We start from the raw sequence: 18,390 nt of genomic DNA, 5'->3' as shown, positions 1-18,390 counted from the left end.
TTTAAATAAAGGTGCCAACACATACTAAGAGGTCCCTAGTTTGCAGGAATGAAACTGTTCTTGAAATACTGATCAGCAGTGGGTACAGCAGTGCAACAAATAGTCAGGCATCAAAGTTCTTGCAACATGACTATGATAAGCAAGACACAGCCAGAATGTTGAGGTTGTGTCTCCATCCCTTCCAGTTAAACCACATCTCACTTCCAGGTTATCCATCAGGGTTGGGGGTCAATTTGTGAATGAATTCACCAGTTTCAAAGCCATGAAATGATACAAAGACTGATCTCTGTGAAACACTAAAACTCAGACTGGTTCTGTGGAGTCCAGAGTCTGGAGGTACCTGCACCTAAACAGGTCTGCGTTTTTTTTTCTTTAAAAGACTCACTGATGAATATAGGGTATTGCAGTTTGGCAAAATCCCAGGTATCTTGTGAATGAATTCACCAGTTCAAATTCAATTGAAGAATTGGAATTTGAATTAGAACTGGAAAACAAAAACATTTAAGAGTTGGAAAAAAATTGAATGTGAAATGACTTATAAGTACTCAGTGGTGCATAAGCATCTGAACACTTGGTCAGTGACGACTGAGTTGTAAAGGCATTGATAACGACTCAGAACACATCATGGGCATCATAGCACTTATTGAAATTAATGGAGATGCTGGGGATTGAACCCAGGACCTCATACATGCAAAGCATGCGCTCTACCACTGAGCTACATCCCCTCATGTAATTGTAATATTATAGACCACCTGACAGTCCAGCCCCTGACAATCCAATACTTGACAGCCCAATGAGCAATGGGATAAGCAGCTTAGAAGATGAATGAATGAAAGCAACCTATACCAGAAGGTCTTTAGTTGACAGATGTGAAACTGGCCCAAAGGACAGTGCAACCTGAAACACCACCACTTGGCCACCATGCCTACATTAGCAAGGCACCTGGCAGAAATTGGAATGAATTCATAAACAAACACACCTGTAAGCATCAGCAGTGACCCATACCTTCTGCATCTTTTTGAATTGAAATGACTCACTGATGACTAGGTTGCTAAAGCAGTTTAGCAAAAACTCAGGCATCATGGTGGGGCAGTTGGCGTTGTTACTTAGTAAAAAACGGTTTCTGAGTTGGATCCCTGGTTATGGGTCCTCTCTGCATGGACTTTACATGTTGCATGTCTTCCCCTGCATGGGTTTCCTCCCACAGCTAAAGACATGCATGTTATTGGATGCTCCTACCATTGCTGCTGGTGCCTGGGTGCACCACCACTCCTAGTGAATGACATCTAAGTATCATCAGCAGGTTTGGGGTAAGGTCACACATGAATTCCAAGTATAGGAATTTCATGCAAATTTCCACTTAGTTCAGTATAATACAGTTTCACGGGAAGCGAACACAGTTTGACTACTTAGAACGAGTGAAGTTTGATTAAAGAGGGCACTGAATATTTCTTCAACACTTATATTAGACCGGAGTCACTTGTTACACTGTTAAACATGTTAAACAGAATGGAGATGCTGGGGATTGAACCCAGGACCTCATACATGCGAAGCATGCGCTCTACCACTGAGCTACATCCCCACAGTGTCAGTATTCCAGGGAGCATAAAATCCGCAGCACATACAATCTGAAATTTTGGAGAGCTAGTGGTCTGTATTTTCAATCAGTCCTCAGTTATCTAAGTCAGGCATCAAAGTTCTTGCAACCTGAATCTGATAAGTGAGACACAGCCAGAATGTTGAGGTTGTGTCTCCACCCCTCCCAAATGAAACCACATTTCACTTCCAGGTTATGCCCAGTAGGTGGTTTGGAGGCTTGCAGCATGGAGGCTTGCAGCATCTATAAAGTCAACAGAGCAGACAATAACAAACTTTGGAAACTGGCCTTTTTACTCACAGGCACGTGGACTGTTTTTTTTCCCTCTACAGCATAAAACACCCATGTCACGTCCATACTCTGTGTCTGCATCTTTAACAGAACGGCAGCGCCCCCATCACCGACACGTGAAAATGGTTTGAAGAGATGCACTTTGGTGGCAGCACACAACATCTAAAATGGTAACACAATAATAATCACTAGGACATGGAGGACATGGAGGACAGGGGGCCCTCAGGACTGCAGTTGAGAATCACTGATCTAGGGTAACAAATTTTTTCAAATGAACTGTGAACCTAGTTCATTCCAATATGCAGTCAATACACCACAGGTAGACAATACCAATGATGCACTCTGGAACCACACTAAATCAAATGGAGATGCTGGGGATTGAACCCAGGACCTCATACATGCAAAGCATGTGCTCTACCACTGAGCTACATCCCCACAAGCAGATAAAATGTCCAGTGAAGAGAGAATGCACAGGCATTTTTTATTTGTTGGAGAGTTCACTAATCAAGGATCCTCTCAAGGGTACAATAGGTAATCGCCATTCAATGACATGACAGGTGTGGAATCTCCTGCATCATTAATGGAATGTGTGACATGCATGCGGACACCCAAGGATAACTGGAGCTCCTTGACCTTTTTTTTTAGTTCTAAATAAAGGCATAACCAAAAACCAAAAGGTAACATATACTAAAACATCATGCCCTTATTGGAATGGGTTTGATAACTCATTCTGAATCAAATTAAAGTGAGAGGAGATACTGGGGAGCAGACCCCAGGCCTCACACATGTAAAACATGCACTCTCCCACTGATCCACATCCACAGTTCAGACCGGGCAAGCTTTAAATTGGCGGAATTTCTTCTGATGTGTAAAACAAAGGTTTGACTCTCACTACAGCAACATGAGAGACCTGGAATCTTCTGGGTTGTGAAAGGAACCAACATGCATACACAAGTCCTGGGATATCTGAAGTTCAATTTTAATTGTTAAAGACGGCATGGGTATACACCAAAGCATCTTCACTCTGCAGCTTGCCAAAAGGCCAGTGTAACCAACACCATCAGTTTATAAGACTTCAGGTTTCAAGACAACTCTTCTTCCTCATTCTCTTTGTCATGTTTCGACTTTCTCCAGTGTCTGTGAGACTTGACCTTTTTAGCTGAAAATAAATGCTGATTAGATTGACAGATATTATGACAAGCTGGCAGACACAAATGTTTCTACATTGTCAGCTAGAGAAGAAACCACTGAAACATACCTTGTTAGTCAAACAGTCAAGCATTAACTCGTGCACCAGGACCCGTACCTTATCTGAATTAAGACATGGACAGGGTTAGCATCCACTGTTATTTAGTTTGTAAAACTGATGCTTTCTTATCATGACATCCTCAGGAAAAATTTTGGATATCATTGCAATACTTTCAGATATATCCATATCCAATGTTGTTTGTCTTGAAAAAACATGGTGATTCATATGATTGACAGGTACAGCAACAAATCAGGCTTCAAGACAAGATAGCCTGAAGATTTAAAGAAAACTTCACATGTGTACAATTTGTTTATTATCTCTCACAGACTTGTTCTAAATTTTGGATTTTTTTTATGGAAAGTTTTTTTTTGTGTTGCATCCCTCCTGAGCAGTTTCTGCAGAGAACTGAAGAATCAATGGCAAGGAATATTAAGGCTATTCCTGTGGCTGAAAATGGCCTAACACCTTATTAACTGAATTAATGATGGTATTTCTTTTATTTTGCAATTAACCTGCATGCAGATTGGACTGTCAACTGTCACTCCACGGAAATCTCGTGTTTCCGATTGGAGGACAGTTTCCCTTGAGCTATAACAAAAGCAGGGACAGAGTGTATAACTGTCAACAGAAGCAGTCTTTGACCTTAATCTCATGCTTTCCATGCCTGTGACCAAACGTTGGTCTTTCTCATTGAAATCAGGGATTAACTGGGGTTAACTTCACATCTTAATGTAATTGAGTAATTAGGGTCAAACACCCAATTCCCAAATCCGTGCGTGATTTTCTTTTGTTAAATTCGTTGCTTATAAAACAACAACACTATTGCTAATTATGCAAGAAAAAAAATACTTTGAACTGCTTTCAATCTACGCCCAGTGAGCAATTTTACCAATGAGTGTGACATTTTTAGTAGCCTACAGACTCAAGCGTAACAAACGTGACAGTGGTGGCAGTCTGACAAGGTGACAAAATATGACGCCATACCGGTCTCGGTGTGCACTTACGCGCTGAATCCAGATCAACTTAAAATATCTTGCCTCCTCCTCTCGCAGTCCCTTTAACTACACGTGACTGTTCTAGGATCAGATAGTACACAACGTCGTTTAAATTCTAGTCACAGGGGTGCGCTGTTTCCTTTCAACGAACACAGCTTAGTGGAATCGAAAGTACTCAGTTATCCTGACACCTATGTGATACCTCAACATCTCAATATCAGCCTGTCCTTTATTTACAAGGGCTAAATCGAATCGAGATCAAACTTGCGGTGCTTACCAGTGGATCGAGGCTAAACCCGGAGGCAACCTGGAAGGAGCAGATATATCGAAGATATGCACCCAGCAAGGTTTTTATGTAACTCACACAAGATGTAATGAAATGGCTCAGGGGGAGAAAGAGCAGAAAACGACCAATCACATCGTGTTGGTCAAGAAAATAATAATGAAGGATGAGAGCGTGGTAAGCGAAAACGTATTTGACTGTAGCCATATGAGCTAGAAATGTGATGTCGTTTCTCCGTAACGTTTGTTTTAGGAATTAAAATGGACCCCGGTACCTGGACAAGATAGACAGTGATGTCCCTGTTGTGTCTTGCTTACGTTTCAGCTGCCAGCAATTCACCACCATTTTGCAACTTTTCCCGGAAAGATCTAGTGGGAAAGACAAGCGAACGTGTTGGTGTATGCGAACGTTATAGCCTTTAATAATAAGATTGTAAATGTGTAGTACAGTAAAACCTTTTTGTAAGGTAATAATTTTTTTTCAGACGATCAAATTAGGCGACGGAGTGTCAGACATCTCTAGCTTTGTGTTTTGAATGAGCCTGCGTATCTAATTATTCAACTTGCTATGTGTGTGGGGGCTCTAACTAGCTGAATGAATGTAAGCTGACGTTAGCAAGCTATGGTTGACAGCAGTCTTACATAACTCTCAGATGTTCCCCCGACTAATCTGAGTGCATTCAGTTCACATGGAAAGTCGCTCGCTAGCATCGTGCATTTATTTATGAAGCGACTGCGTATTCGATATCACATCGTCCGCGTCGAGATTTTTTTTTTTAATTTTTAATGCGTGTTTATCCAGAAAAATAAACGTTCTAGAAATAATAAATTAAATAATCTTAAGCCAGCCCTCATTTGAACTCGGCTGCATGTATTCCCTCTCTGAATCAATGTGGTATTTGCATTACATCACTGCTGGCGTTGGGCTACATTATAATCTTGTTTTTAAACCCAATTTATACTGATGTGCCGCAGAACTTTTGATAATGTTTACTCAGATTATCAATTAGCTGACGGTGGTTCATTTGAGGCAAGGACATTTATTGTGGAGAGAGTAAGCCTAAAGCCATTCTCAAGGACAGGTAATGGAGCCTTAGGTAAATTATGCGTTTAACAGTCAGTGCGGCCTCTTGTCAGTAGTAGAGGTCTCTGGTGTTGACTATGTACTGATAGGCCTACATGTCATCACAAAATATCAAAATACTACAAAATACTCTTTTGGACCACTGAATTATGGTTCCCCTAGGTCTGTTTCTTAATAAAATGGTTATCGCCTGATAATAAAAGAAAAAAAAGAGAAAATTGGAATCAAAAGTAGAGCCATCACAGTCAGACAACCGGTTAAAAGTAGCCCATTCTAATTACTCACAAACAGTTGTTTCTTCGCCTGTTCCAACAAGAGCATGTGACATCACTTGCGTGGATTCCTACACTCGAATGACTAACAAGCTACACGTAATTGTTAACTGAAAGCTATCAAATAAAGATGAAATATTCCAATAAATCATGCATAAATCGTCTGTCATAACCCTGAACAGAACTGATGTGATGTTGATTATCTTTTTTTTTGTAGCAGGCACATGAGGGCATAGGCAAGCCAAGTGTCACTCATGCTGTGGTTGTCATCTTCTTGGAGTTTTTTGCCTGGGGACTTCTCACGACCCCAATGCTGACTGTGAGTTTTGTCTAGACTGTCAAACTGTGTCTGTTTCCATCTGTTTTTAACATGTATTTGCCTCTGTACATCATCTAAGACTTAGAAGCATCCAGTTTCACTTTTATTATCAAAGCAAATACTGATCCTGATCCTGCACTGTGTTATGTTTTCCAGCAAGATTGAGCTCCTATGTTTATCTGTTTTGTCATTTCCTTAAAATATGAAAATAAGATAGTAGCACACACCTGCAGCAGTAGAGTCTTATTGCTTTAAAGTGCAGTATGTGATACGATGTGCCTGTGCAAAGAAAAGCATACACGCGATGTTTACAAGGAAGTCGTCGGAGTGTCCATGACGTATCACTTTGGGTCACGTTAATGACTGTGAGGGGTTTCAGGATTTATATTCAAAACACTGACCACTGACGCGTGAGCTTTACATAAAAACTATTAAAAATAAATAACTAACTTGTTGACTTGTTTTCTCCCTGGTTCCCTCGTTTCGTTTTCCTGCATATTTAAGAGACTCTGTCTCATCTGAACTGCCCTGACTGCGCGACATCCATAAATAAAATTAGAGGTATCAGTTTTTAGATATCCAGTCTCCTGAGTGAGAAAAACATGGCAGTGCCGAGTATGGCAGATGGTCTGAGCTCCTCTGAGCTCCGTGCTTAAAAACAGCACTTTCTACCTCAGTAAAACGATCAGTATATGTGGGCAAAAATGGACACTGTTGTTAATCTGTGTATGTATGTGTGTGTGTGTGTATGTGTGTGTGTGTGTGTGTGTGGGTCTCTTTTGACGTTATTATCATTGAAGTTTTTGGATTGTTTTTAAGGGATTGTTGACTATAAGGGTCTTAAAGAGAAAGTATATGGTATAAGTGTATGTATGTTTTCTCTCTATTTTTTCTTGTCCGTTTTGTTAGGTTTTACATGAAACATTCCCACAGCATACATTCCTAATGAACGGTCTCGTTCAGGGAGTCAAGGTAAACCTCTGTCCTATGGATATCTTTCATTTTCTGTCCCTTCGTGTGCTGTATTATGTATTACAAATTTAAAAAATCTGTCTTTGTCTACTTGTTTTGCTTTTTATTTTTTTCTGAGTTACGGTCACATTGTAATTGAATTGAGATGAGATGAGTCATTTTAGCGATGTTTTTTTTTTTTTTTTTTTAAACCTCGTTTGACTTATGACTAATGCGGTTTAATCGATTTGTGCTGAATGCGTATTCACAAACTCCTCTCTGTGTGTCTTTGGGTACAGGGTCTTTTGTCGTTCATGAGCGCCCCGTTAATCGGCGCTCTGTCAGACGTCTGGGGCAGGAGATCCTTTCTCCTGGTCACTGTATTCTTCACGTGCGCTCCTATTCCCCTCATGCGACTCAGTCCTTGGTAAGATGTCCTACTTTAGCGAGTCTAAGCCTCTGTGTGCAAGTTAACTTGGTGTTATAAAGTGATTCTCTTTCTTTTCTAGCTTTTTGTTTTTGTTTTTTTTTTAAGATCTTATTTTGGGTTAATCACATATTTCAGTGTGTATGGAGAGGAATAGTGAGATGTTTTATGAGAGAGATGAGTGAAAAAGCACCGTCAAGTTCAAATTATAAGGCAACTTATCATGCAGTTTTATCGGTAAATGTAACTTTTTAGTCTGCGTAAACTCAACCCCAGGGCCTATCTTTTGAGCTAAGATCACTCAAAGAAAACCAAATCCTTGAAATGAGTGCTCTGGTTAAAAGTTGATCCAACGTTTTTGTTTGTACAGGTCACAGCTTGTCCTGAGAACACTGAATGTATTCACATCTGAATTCACACAGAAATGACGAATCCTGATTTTTTTTCCTCTTTGCTTTCTTAAAACAGGTGGTACTTTGCTATGATCTCTGTGTCAGGGGCTTTCTCTGTCACGTTCTCTGTCATCTTTGCCTACATAGCAGACGTCACAGAGGAGCACGAACGCAGCACAGCGTACGGACTGGTAAGCGTTTTATTATGTTCCTCTCTTCCCAGTTCGTCGTCACTAAAGAACGCACGGCCGAGATAAAGGGTTTTTAGTGGTGTAGAATGCTAGTGATCTGGCGCGGGGGCATAGCAGGAACTTGGGGAGAGAGGAGGAGGGAGGGGAGGGGGGTGTTACTGGTACAAAGCCCAGGTTTAATAGGACCATGAATGCTGATGTATTACTGAAGGGATATTGGGTCTAACCAGAGGTTGCATTAGACTTTTTCGTTGTCCATCATGTCGATGGACAGGTTGTAAAAAGTCCATCGTAATCTGTTATTACCCATCATTTTAATTTTTGTTAATGATAATAAGACATTTATATTAATAGCATTTAATGTTCACTCATTCATTTTCAATTTTTTAACGATTAACATGCAGAACAAGCTTATAGATGATGCATTTATAAGGGCATGGAGATAAAAGATGAACAGAGACGCCGACCGCGCGGTCACTTTTCACGTCAACGCCACAGGAAGCAGATGAACGATTTTTTTTATCCGCAGTGACAGCGGAGCCCCCCGAAAACCACTGCAGCCGTTGTGTCTAGTCAGGCAAGCATGAACAGTGCAATTATACAAAATTAGACAATTATAATGAAAATATGAACAAATCAATAAGAGGTAACATTAGCTGCCGCCTGCTGATAATCGTTACCGGTATGACTTGCTCGTCCTTCATCCTCCACCGCGTCAGTCCCTCAGTCCCTCCCTTTTTCACCTTCTTTATCAATGCCATCACAATTATTGGGCTTTTTAAAGACACTTCGGACACTCCACCTTCGTGACATTTTACGACGAATGTGTAGCGATAACGAGCTCGTGCACGTGAGATCAAAGGCAAGACTAGACAACAGCGAATTAATATGCACGCTCGCCAACCAACTGGACAGGGGTGTGAATTACTTAAAGTTACGGTAGACCGCCCTCAGTGTTCTAATCTGTCAAACTGACGGAAGGCCCTCAGATATTCGGTTAATGCGACCACTGGGTCTAACGCACTGATAGCCTTCCTCTGGCTGCTGCTGCTACGCCCTTGATCAAGGAGCTTAGTCCCATATTTGTGCCAGAGGTGTTGTAACATAACACCCCTGTTTCTCTTTGTCCTTAACCCACCGTGCTGGCAGGCCCTGAAATACGCCAGGATCTCTACCTATCTATCTGTCTATCTGTCTGTCTGTCTGTATATCTATCTATCTATCTATCTATCTATCTATCTATCTATCTATCTATCTATCTATCTATCTATCTATCTGCCTGCCTATCTATCTATCTGCCTATCTATCTGTCTGTCTGTCTATCTATCTATCTATCTATCTATCTATCTATCTATCTATCTATCTATCTATCTATCTATCTATCTATCTATCTATCTATCTGCCTGCCTATCTATCTATCTGCCTATCTATCTGTCTGTCTATCTATCTATCTATCTATCTATCTATCTGTCTGTTTGTCTATCTATCTGTCTTATCTATCTGTCTATCTAACTGTCTATCTATCTGTCTGTCTATCTGTCTGTCTGTTTCACTCACTCACACACACACGCGCACACACACACACACACACACACGTATCTCTGCAGTGTGCCAGAGTGTAACGGAGCATGTGTGTGTGGTGTGTTTTCTCGTTGCTCCAGGTGTCTGCCACCTTTGCGGCGAGTCTGGTGACAAGCCCGGCGATCGGGGCGTACCTTTCGGAGAACTACGGGGACAACCTGGTGGTGCTGCTGGCCACCCTGATCGCCCTGGGCGATATCTGTTTCATCATGCTGGCGGTGCCCGAGTCTCTGCCCGACAGAATGAGGCTGAACACGTGGGGAACGCCCATCTCCTGGGAGCAGGCCGACCCCTTTGCCGTGAGTCTGTGCCGTCGCCGCTGTGGTTTTGCCTCGCGTTGACTCGTTACTCGTGTAACAGACGCGTTTATACAAACAGGCAAGGATCTGCACTGGTCTCGGAATCAATACTATAAGTAATTCCCTTTAAGAGTTCTCATTAAGGAAGGAGGACTACGCCGCAGGAGATATAGTTTGTCTCGGTCTTGGGGATGAATTGGAAGCCAGTGTACATTTTCTTTGGCAATAACAATGCAATCAGATTGAATAGTTTGCGGTCTCATTGTTATAGTTCTGCTGTGCTCTGAATTGGATGCAGAAACCGGTTGAAGGGGAGGGGGGGGGGGTGTTGAATGTATCCAATTTCTCAGAGTAAGAGTACTGGTCTGGGATCAGCCTGTACCTTTCATGATTGTGCACTATTAAATGCTACTGTATACGCTGAGCTCAGCGGTCTAACAGACCTTCAGAAGTCTTCGGTTTTGCGGAGCTGTGCCCAGCGTGCTTTGGACATAGAAAAGACTAAATACAAACTGACTGAGTCATAAGTTTAAGTCAGTAAAAATGTTGATGGTTAGAGGCGGAAAACAAACTCATAGCAGAAAAAAAAATACGATTTGTCCCCGAGTCAAATTTACCTGCAGTGAGTAAGCGTAAAACAAATTGTTTAAAATGACGGTAAATAAATTCAATTCAGTAGATATTTAATAATGTAAGCAGCGACAGTCTTAGAATGTCTTAAAATTGAATCTGCACTTTTCCTCTGGTTTCGTATCAGCTACAACCCCATAGTTTCTGATGATCAGTCTCGATGTGTGCGCGTATATTTCTGCCGGCGTGTTGTTAATGCGTCTAATCTGAGCGCGCGCGTATAAAACATTCATGCGAATGGAGGGGTTCTGTTCCCCTCACAGCCAGACGTGCTGCAATGCTACCCAGGAGAAGCCAGATCAGTGGACTGTCTCTATGACACTCTAATTAAAAGGCTAGCGTCAGGGTGGCGGGAGGTCACCGGGGGGGCAAACGGTAGGGTGGAGCTCATCTGTCTCCAGGCGCAATGAAAGACTCCTTCGTTTTTTTGGGGTTTTTTTTTTTTTTTTTTCATTCCTCTCCTGCCTGTTTGTTGATTTGCAGTCCCTGAGGAAAGTGGGCAAGGACACGACAGTGCTGCTCATCTGCATAACGGTGTTCCTGTCCTATCTCCCCGAGGCAGGACAGTACTCCAGCTTCTTCCTCTATCTCCGCCAGGTAAGCGAGGGGGGGGGGGGGGGGGGGGGGGGGTGGCTTTCCCGCCGCGGCCTGAGCGGTCTCCCTCCTGCATGCGTCTCGAGATTTTAGCATGACGCGGAATCATAAACGTACCCCTTAATTCTGGTGGTCCCGTGGAAGCTCAGGGAAGTTGGCTGAATTATTTGGCCTAAAATTCAAACCGAGGCGTTCTGAATGATGACCATATCACGGTGGGGTTACGTTTAGGTCTGAACCACGGTGACAGGAGATGCAGACTTTGTCCAGGAATCATACTTCTCTAAATCTGTTAAATGCAGAGAGGGCAGGACAGAGGACAGGCACTCACATTTATGGAGAATGAACACCCCCCCCCCCACCCCACTTATAAGCGGTTACAGACAGATGGGTGTTACCAGCGCAGTGTTGGTAGTATTATGTAAGATTCCGGATCCGTGTGTAGATATTCGCTTTAATACTCTTTCACCATCCCAACCCAAAAGAGATTCACTAATGTCGCTCCCCATGTCAGAACACAGGAATATTCATAACGAAACCATCCGACATAGCCAATCAGAGTCAGCGTTTTGACATGTTGCAGGTATGAGACCGGGCTGATTTAGTTTCTGTTCCATTAACAGTAGTCGTGAACAGTACTCTTGACCTTGCATTGTTTCATAATGTCTGTAAGACGTGTGTAATTGGTATAGGGTTTTCTCACTAAAGATGTTTGTAATTTATCATCATACACCACAGTGGATTTCTGACTCTACTCATTTAGCGTGCTCTCAGATTTACGCGTTGGGCTTCATGTTTAGTATGGCAACGAACCTCGATCGCATACGGCTCTGCTAATGTGTGATCTTTGACCTTGAGCAGCAAACAGTTGTGAGGCAGCTCTCTTTCTTTTTTTGCTCTCTCTCTCTCTCTCTCTCTCTCTGTCTCCCTCTGTCTTTCTCTCTCTCTCTCTAAGGTCATTAACTTCTCCCCCACTACCATTGCGGTGTTCATCGGGGTGGTTGGGATCCTGTCCATCGTGGCTCAGGTGTGTCATTGAATCGCTTCGCTGTTCATCACCGTTTTAAATTCGTGTCTCCTCAGGTCATTTCCCTCCTTCTGTTGCAGGGCTTATGTTCTGTTCAACCCCAGCAGTAACTCTCTGCAGAAAATAATACCACTTAAGGGTTGACTTTTTAACATAATGTAATTTTTGCAGTAATTGAAGGCCATTTTTGCAGTAATTTTCAGTTGGATTCAGTCATTGTAGAAAAGAAGAGAATAAGCTAGATGGTGTGTTCCTGGTATAAATACATTATATATTCTCTGTGTAGAAGCTTTTAGTTGTAAAACAGGTCTTGGAAATGTTAAAACTTGTTTTTTTTCCCTCTCTCTCTCTCTCTTTTGTCTTTTTGCCTCCGGGCAGACTCTGTTTCTTACTCTTTTAATGAGAACCATTGGGAACAAGAACACTGTTCTCCTGGGCCTGGGATTCCAGATACTGCAGCTGGCCTGGTATGGATTCGGATCAGAACCATGGTGAGTTGACTCATGCTGGTCCAAACGCTAAAGCACCTGATCAATCAAAGTAGAGTCCACATGCAACTCTCTGCATAAACCAAATCTTTTTTTTTTTTTTTTTTTAAATCACAGTTCCAGACTGCTATGAGGCTCAATGTATTGTGTTCCATACTAAAAGGATGTGTAGGTTAATGCTCTGTGTGTGTGCGCGTGTGCATGCGTGTATGTGTGTGTGTGTGTGTGTGCGTGTGCATGCGTGTATGTGCGTGTGTGTGTGTCTGCGTGTGTGCATGTGTGTATGTGTATGTGTGTGTGTGTGCGTGTGCATGCGTGTGCGTGTATGTATGTGTGTGTGTGTCTGTGCGCGTGTGTGTGTGTTTTACACTAAGGTATAATCTGTAGATTAAGCCACAGTGTGATAATAGATAAAGACCATACGTGATCACAGGGTATTAGACAATCTGTCTACACATGCTCTGTTTGTAACGGAGCTGCTTCCCGTGTTTGCTGTATGTTCACCTAGTTCACATGATTATTTCCAAGTGTAAAACATCTTGGAGTTGTGCAGTGTTAACTTTAGAGTAATTTCAAGCCTTTTAAGAATGTACAGTGTTTTAACTACTTGTGAGAGGGTTCGTTTTTTTATGAGTGCTTTTGTAGCTGCGTTTACTCTTGTGAGTGTTGATTTACATTAACAGTGCAAAGAGTCCTAATGCGATTCACACTGAACAGTGCAGTTAAATGTAATTGCTCAGGTTAAACTGAATTGACTGGTGCATTTGCTGTGTAGGATGATGTGGGCTGCAGGTGCCGTGGCCGCAATGTCCAGCATCACCTTCCCCGCGGTGAGCGCTCTGGTCTCCCGCAGTGCTGACCCGGACAAACAAGGTACGACAGACAAGTTTCTCTCTCTCTCTCTCTCTCTCTCTCTCTCTCTCTCATTCCCTCATTCCCTCTCTCTCTCTCTCTCTCTCTGTCTCTGCACTTTAGACACTCAGACACTTTCTGCACTTCTACCTCTCAATCTGTCTCTCTCTCTCTGTTTCTCTCTGTCTCTATCTCTCTCTCTCTCTCTGTGTCTCTCTCTCTATCTATCTCTCTATCTCTCTCTCTGTTTCTCTCTCTCTCTCTCTCTGTGTGTCTCTCTCTCTCTCTCTCTCTCTCTCTCTCTGTCTCTGTTTCTCTGTCTCTCACTTGCTCGCTCTGCTCTGTTTGTGTGTTTGGATCTGACTTAAGGTGTTTGAATGACTGGAGACCTGTCCCAGTACTCTTACATGACTCTGCTTCCTTGTGTCCTTTTCTGATAAAGTCGCTAAAACTCTTAACAGGACTGAGCATCTTGAATCATCAGCAAACAAACATCACATGAATGCCATACAGAGTCTTCATGGTGGTTTTGACCTGGTTTAAATGGTGGTTTAAATTCAGTAACTCAGAGACCAAGGTCACGAGGAAAGGGGGCATTGGGATAAATTCAGTAACCCAGAGACCAAGGTCGCGAGGAAAGGGGGCATTAAGATAAATTCAGTAACCCAGAGACCAGGGTCACGAGGAAATGGGGCATTGAGATAAATTCAGTAACCCAGAGACCAAGGTCGCGAGGAAAGGGGGCATTAAGATAAATTCAGTAACCCAGAGACCAGGGTCACGAGGAAATGGGGCATTGAAATAAATTCAGTAGCCCAGAGACCAAGGTCGCGAGGAAAGGGGGCATTAAGATAAATTCAGTAACCCAGAGACCAAGGTCGCGAGGAAAGGGGGCATTAAGATAAATTCAGTAACCCAGAGACCAGGGTCACGAGGAAATGGGGCATTGAAATAAATTCAGTAGCCCAGAGACCAAGGTCACAAGGAAATGGGGCATTAAGATAAATTCAGTAACCCAGAGACCAAGGTCGCGAGGAAAGGGGGCGTTGAGATAAAGTGAGTAACCCAGAGACCAAGGTCGCGAGGAAAGGGGACATTGAGATAAATTCAGTAACCCAGAGACCAAGGTCGCGAGGAAAGGGGGCAATGAGATAAATTCAGTAACCCAGAGACCAAGGTCGCGAGGAAAGGGGGCATTGAGATAAATTCAGTAACCCAGAGACCAAGGTCGTGAGGAAAGGGGGCATTGAGATAAATTCAGTAACCCAGAGACCAAGGTCGCGAGGAAAGGGGGCATTGAGATAAATTGAGTAACCCCGAGACCAAGGTTGCGAGGAAAGGGGGCATTGAGATAAATTGAGTAACCCAGAGACCAAGGTCACGAGGAAAGGGGGCATTGAGATAAATTGAGTAACCCAGAGACCAAGGTCACGAGGAAAGGGGGCATTGAGATAAATTCAGTAACCCAGAGACCAAGGTCGCGAGGAAAGGGGGCATTGAGATAAATTCAGTAACCCAGAGACCAAGGTCGCGAGGAAAGGGGGCATTGAGATAAATTGAGTAACCCAGAGACCAAGGTCGCGAGGAAAGGGGGCATTGAGATAAATTCAGTAACCCAGAGACCAAGGTCGCGAGGAAAGGGGGCTCTGAAGAGTACTACTGAAGAGTATTGCGACTGGGCTCGTCATTCAAATGCAGCCAAGTCATGTGCAGCCCAGGTCTGGTTCAGATCTGAGGTTTGACTCATGCCTTTACAGACTCAGGGATCTGCAGTTGTGGACAATACCTGTGGTATTACTGGTTAGTTTTCTGCCTGTGTTATGATTGGTTTGTTCTTTGCCTTTGTTATGATTGGTCTGTTTACGGCCTGTGTTGTGATAGGTCTGGTTTTCTGCCTGTTAAATTATGATTGGTCTGTTTTCTGGCTGTTACATTACGATTGGTCTGTGTTCAGGATTGGTCCAGGGGATGATCACAGGTATCCGGGGGCTGTGTAACGGCCTGGGCCCAGCGCTGTACGGCTTCATCTTCTTCCTCTTCAACGTGAAGTTGAGTGGGATTACCCCAATGCAGGCGGACTACGCGATCCCTCTCCAGGGCCCGACAGAGGTACGGCACTGACCCCACACCATACCGTTAGCCTCACTCTTCACAGGCCGCGCTCCTTCTGGCGTATTATTAAATAATATAAAGAAGAATATTTCGCTCAAATAAACGTAACAGATGACCTCTGCTCTGTGCCTCCGCCACACGTACATCTGCAGTTTGGACGTTAGTTTGTACCTAGTGGCCAGTTTATCGGTCAGACACCCCCGTATTCGTGGAAACGGATCACTCCGACGGATAGTGGATCACGTGGTCCTGGCTTGCTATATCAAGCAGGTAGACAGACTCTGAGCGACCCGGTTTACTGTTGTATGTTTGAATAAACAAAAGTAGGGAATAGGAACGTGGTGTGATTGTTTTTTTTTTGTTTTTTTACCAAAAACACTGGTTGTAGCGTCTTAGAAATGTTTTCTGTCCTTGGGTTTTGTATGTATGATATTGTTCAGGCTTAACAGAGAATGGATCAACACAAATCCAGTCAGCAGCAGCTCTTGTTAATGAGACAGAATGTCGAGAATCGCGCATGCTAACATACAGGCCAATGGCAGTGCGATACACCCATGGCTTGTCGGATAAGAATGCGCGGCCTTTTGGTTCTCGTCATGGGCAGGCTCTAGCCACAGATGACCGCGCTGTGTTACACTCCTTTCAGCCGAAAACGAGAAAATCTGGCGGCTGTAGCGGGCACATGATTTCCGAGCCACGTGACTCCCACGGGCGCATTTTGGCCGGACTCGATGTTCTGTCCGGCGGTGGCGGTTAAACGGTGCTGGGAACGTTTTTTTTTTTTTTTTTTTTTCTGGCCCACGTCAGCTCCCTCGATATCGACCGCGAACCATTTTGACAAAACAGCGTATCTAAACATCTGAACATCGTCACTGGTCTGGTACAGGTGCTTTGCAGAATACATGCGTTAAAGCATTCAGTATGTTTTGGAGCCAGAGGAGGGCCTGACCAAGTACCAGATGGGCGTATTTAACAAACTGGCCACTGGGTGTAAGTGTTTCATGCCAAAGCTCCCATGTGCTCAGATCCCCTACTGCAGGGCCAATATCACATTAGCCAACCACGGCGGTATCTGATTGGCTGGGTGGGCGAACACCTGTTCCCCGGGCACAAACGAGTCTCTAATTAAGAAGTGAAGGCAAAAAACCCAGTATGACTTTACCCCCTCCAGGATCGGATTTGTCAACAGCCTGCCCGTAGATCTTATAGCGTCGTTAGTTTAAAAAGAGACCAAAAAAAAACAAACAAAAAAAAAAAACCAAAGCCCGCTGAGACGGCACCAGCTAACACTGTGACGGCTTACTTTCAAAAAGACGTTTCTGTTAATGATCAAACTGATATTGAAATAAACATTTTGAAATGGCAAGTCTTCCGGGATACATCCCCCTCTCCCCCCCTTTTTTTTTTATAACTTTCAATACGTGCCATGCCGTCACATGGCATAAATTATAGTATCAGTGCTTGGATAGATAAGATAAGATAAGATGAGATGAGATGAGATAAGATAGAACTTTATTCGTCCCGAAGGAAATTCTCAAGCGAGCAAAACAAAAAAGAACGCGCGAAGCTTCACTACTTTCGAAAACTAGAAGAACCGCTTCAGGAACCAAGAGAAAAAAACAGATATAGAAAAAAGTGAAAAAGACACAAGATGATGAAGAGTGAGCTCTGGCTTTCCACCGCACATCCCACGACAAAACTACAGCAGGAACCTCCGCGTCCTTACGCTGTCTCTGTGTATTGTGGGCCCATCCAAGAACTCTTGAAGCTTTTGAGTTCTCAGATCTACTATTAAACTGTTGAATGTTGTCACATTCATAGATTTCTTTTTTTTTTTTTTTTTTGCTTTCACGTTTACCGACTTCGTTTTTTTTTTTTGTCTCTTGTCGAGTCTCTTGTGTCTGTTCAAATTACTGGAAACTGTAAAAGGGGTCTTTACACTGCAGAATTAAACGTGGAGTCAGATACAGACCGAGGCAAATTAAATGGCCGATTTTTCTTGGGCCTGACAGTGAAGTGAGATCATTAAACCTGCATTCAGAGGAGAAAAGATGAGCTATTCCTCCCTCGTACATGTCGTTCACAAAAGGAACATCTCCGACACGTCCACATTTCCCGCCAGTTTTTCTTTTCTTCTCTTCATGTTCTTTCTGTCGCTTTGTTATTTGCTCTGTATTACTGATCCGTCACAGCGGGCTCCCTTAGATTTCCCTGAAACCCAACGCCTTGTGTTTCTTCTTTTTTTTTCTTTTCTTTCCTTTCTTTTTTCCCTCTTCTGTCCTGCAGGCTGCGGTCATCCCTGGCCCTCCGTTCGTCCTGGGGGCCTGCACTGCGATGGTGGCGTTCCTGGTCGCCCTTTTCATCCCCGAAGACCCCACGCCAGAGGCCAAGGCGTGCCAGCCGCGCAAGGCGAGCGGGAGCGGCCAGGCGGCGGCCCAGATCAACGCCCCTCTCCCGGGGAGCGACGAGGACTTTGAGCCCCTGCTGCAGGACAGTACTGTGTGACTGTTGTTAACCTGGCAGACCCCTCTAGCTCTCAGGAAAAAAAAACACACCTTATTTTTCAATAGAGCGATGGAGAGGGCTTCAGAAAATAAATAAATAAGGTCACTACGTCCCTTGACCCCAGCCCTGATAGATTGTATGAGAGGAGGGATTCATGGTTTTGTGGAGGGGAGGGTGTGCGATACCTTCTGAAAATTTCCCCTTCGTTAAGGTACTGTGTTTCCAACCTCCCTTTTCAGTCACGATATTTAT

General features: G+C 43.5%; 1 protein-coding gene and 3 non-coding genes across 5 annotated transcripts; 1 reads left to right on the top strand and 3 right to left on the bottom strand.

Moving 5' to 3' along the window:
* Window positions 1-653: 653 nt before the first annotated feature.
* Window positions 654-725, bottom strand: trnaa-ugc (transfer RNA alanine (anticodon UGC)). Its single transcript has one exon. It is a non-coding gene; the product is annotated as a tRNA-Ala (tRNA).
* Window positions 726-1,510: 785 nt separating this feature from the next.
* On the bottom strand, window positions 1,511-1,582 carry trnaa-cgc (transfer RNA alanine (anticodon CGC)). The gene has a single exon. It is a non-coding gene; the product is annotated as a tRNA-Ala (tRNA).
* Window positions 1,583-2,251: 669 nt separating this feature from the next.
* Window positions 2,252-2,323, bottom strand: trnaa-ugc (transfer RNA alanine (anticodon UGC)). The gene has a single exon. It is a non-coding gene; the product is annotated as a tRNA-Ala (tRNA).
* A 2,182-nt stretch (window positions 2,324-4,505) lies between these two features.
* mfsd14ba (major facilitator superfamily domain containing 14Ba) lies at window positions 4,506-18,143 on the top strand. 2 transcript variants are annotated; one of them, XM_030768724.1, is made up of 12 exons: window positions 4,506-4,589; window positions 5,988-6,089; window positions 6,999-7,061; window positions 7,340-7,467; window positions 7,936-8,050; window positions 9,712-9,930; window positions 11,044-11,157; window positions 12,110-12,181; window positions 12,560-12,672; window positions 13,445-13,542; window positions 15,476-15,630; window positions 17,920-18,143. In XM_030768724.1, the coding sequence occupies exons 1-12, from the start codon at window positions 4,512-4,514 to the stop codon at window positions 18,136-18,138; spliced, it is 1,476 nt and encodes a 491-aa protein (XP_030624584.1). In that variant the 5' UTR covers window positions 4,506-4,511; the 3' UTR covers window positions 18,139-18,143. The 2 variants fall into 2 exon arrangements, with proteins under 2 accessions (XP_030624584.1, XP_030624583.1); XM_030768723.1 differs by having other exon boundaries at window positions 4,506-4,592.
* Window positions 18,144-18,390: the final 247 nt, after the last annotated feature.

Source organism: Chanos chanos, chromosome 3 (genome assembly GCF_902362185.1).
Source record: "Chanos chanos chromosome 3, fChaCha1.1, whole genome shotgun sequence".
Classification (NCBI taxonomy): Eukaryota; Metazoa; Chordata; class Actinopteri; order Gonorynchiformes; family Chanidae; genus Chanos; species Chanos chanos.
The sequence above is the reverse complement of the archived record's forward strand: the minus strand, read 5'-3'. Positions and strand labels throughout refer to the sequence as shown.

Bases quoted from the DNA above. Each gene is read 5' to 3' on its own strand.
- mfsd14ba (XM_030768723.1), top strand. From the start codon at position 4,512: ATGGCTCAGGGGGAGAAAGAGCAGAAAACGACCAATCACATCGTGTTG. The intron at 7,468-7,935 runs GTAAGATGTCCT...TTCTTAAAACAG, and splicing joins CTCATGCGACTCAGTCCTTG to GTGGTACTTTGCTATGATCT. The intron at 11,158-12,109 runs GTAAGCGAGGGG...TCTCTCTCTAAG, and splicing joins TCTTCCTCTATCTCCGCCAG to GTCATTAACTTCTCCCCCAC.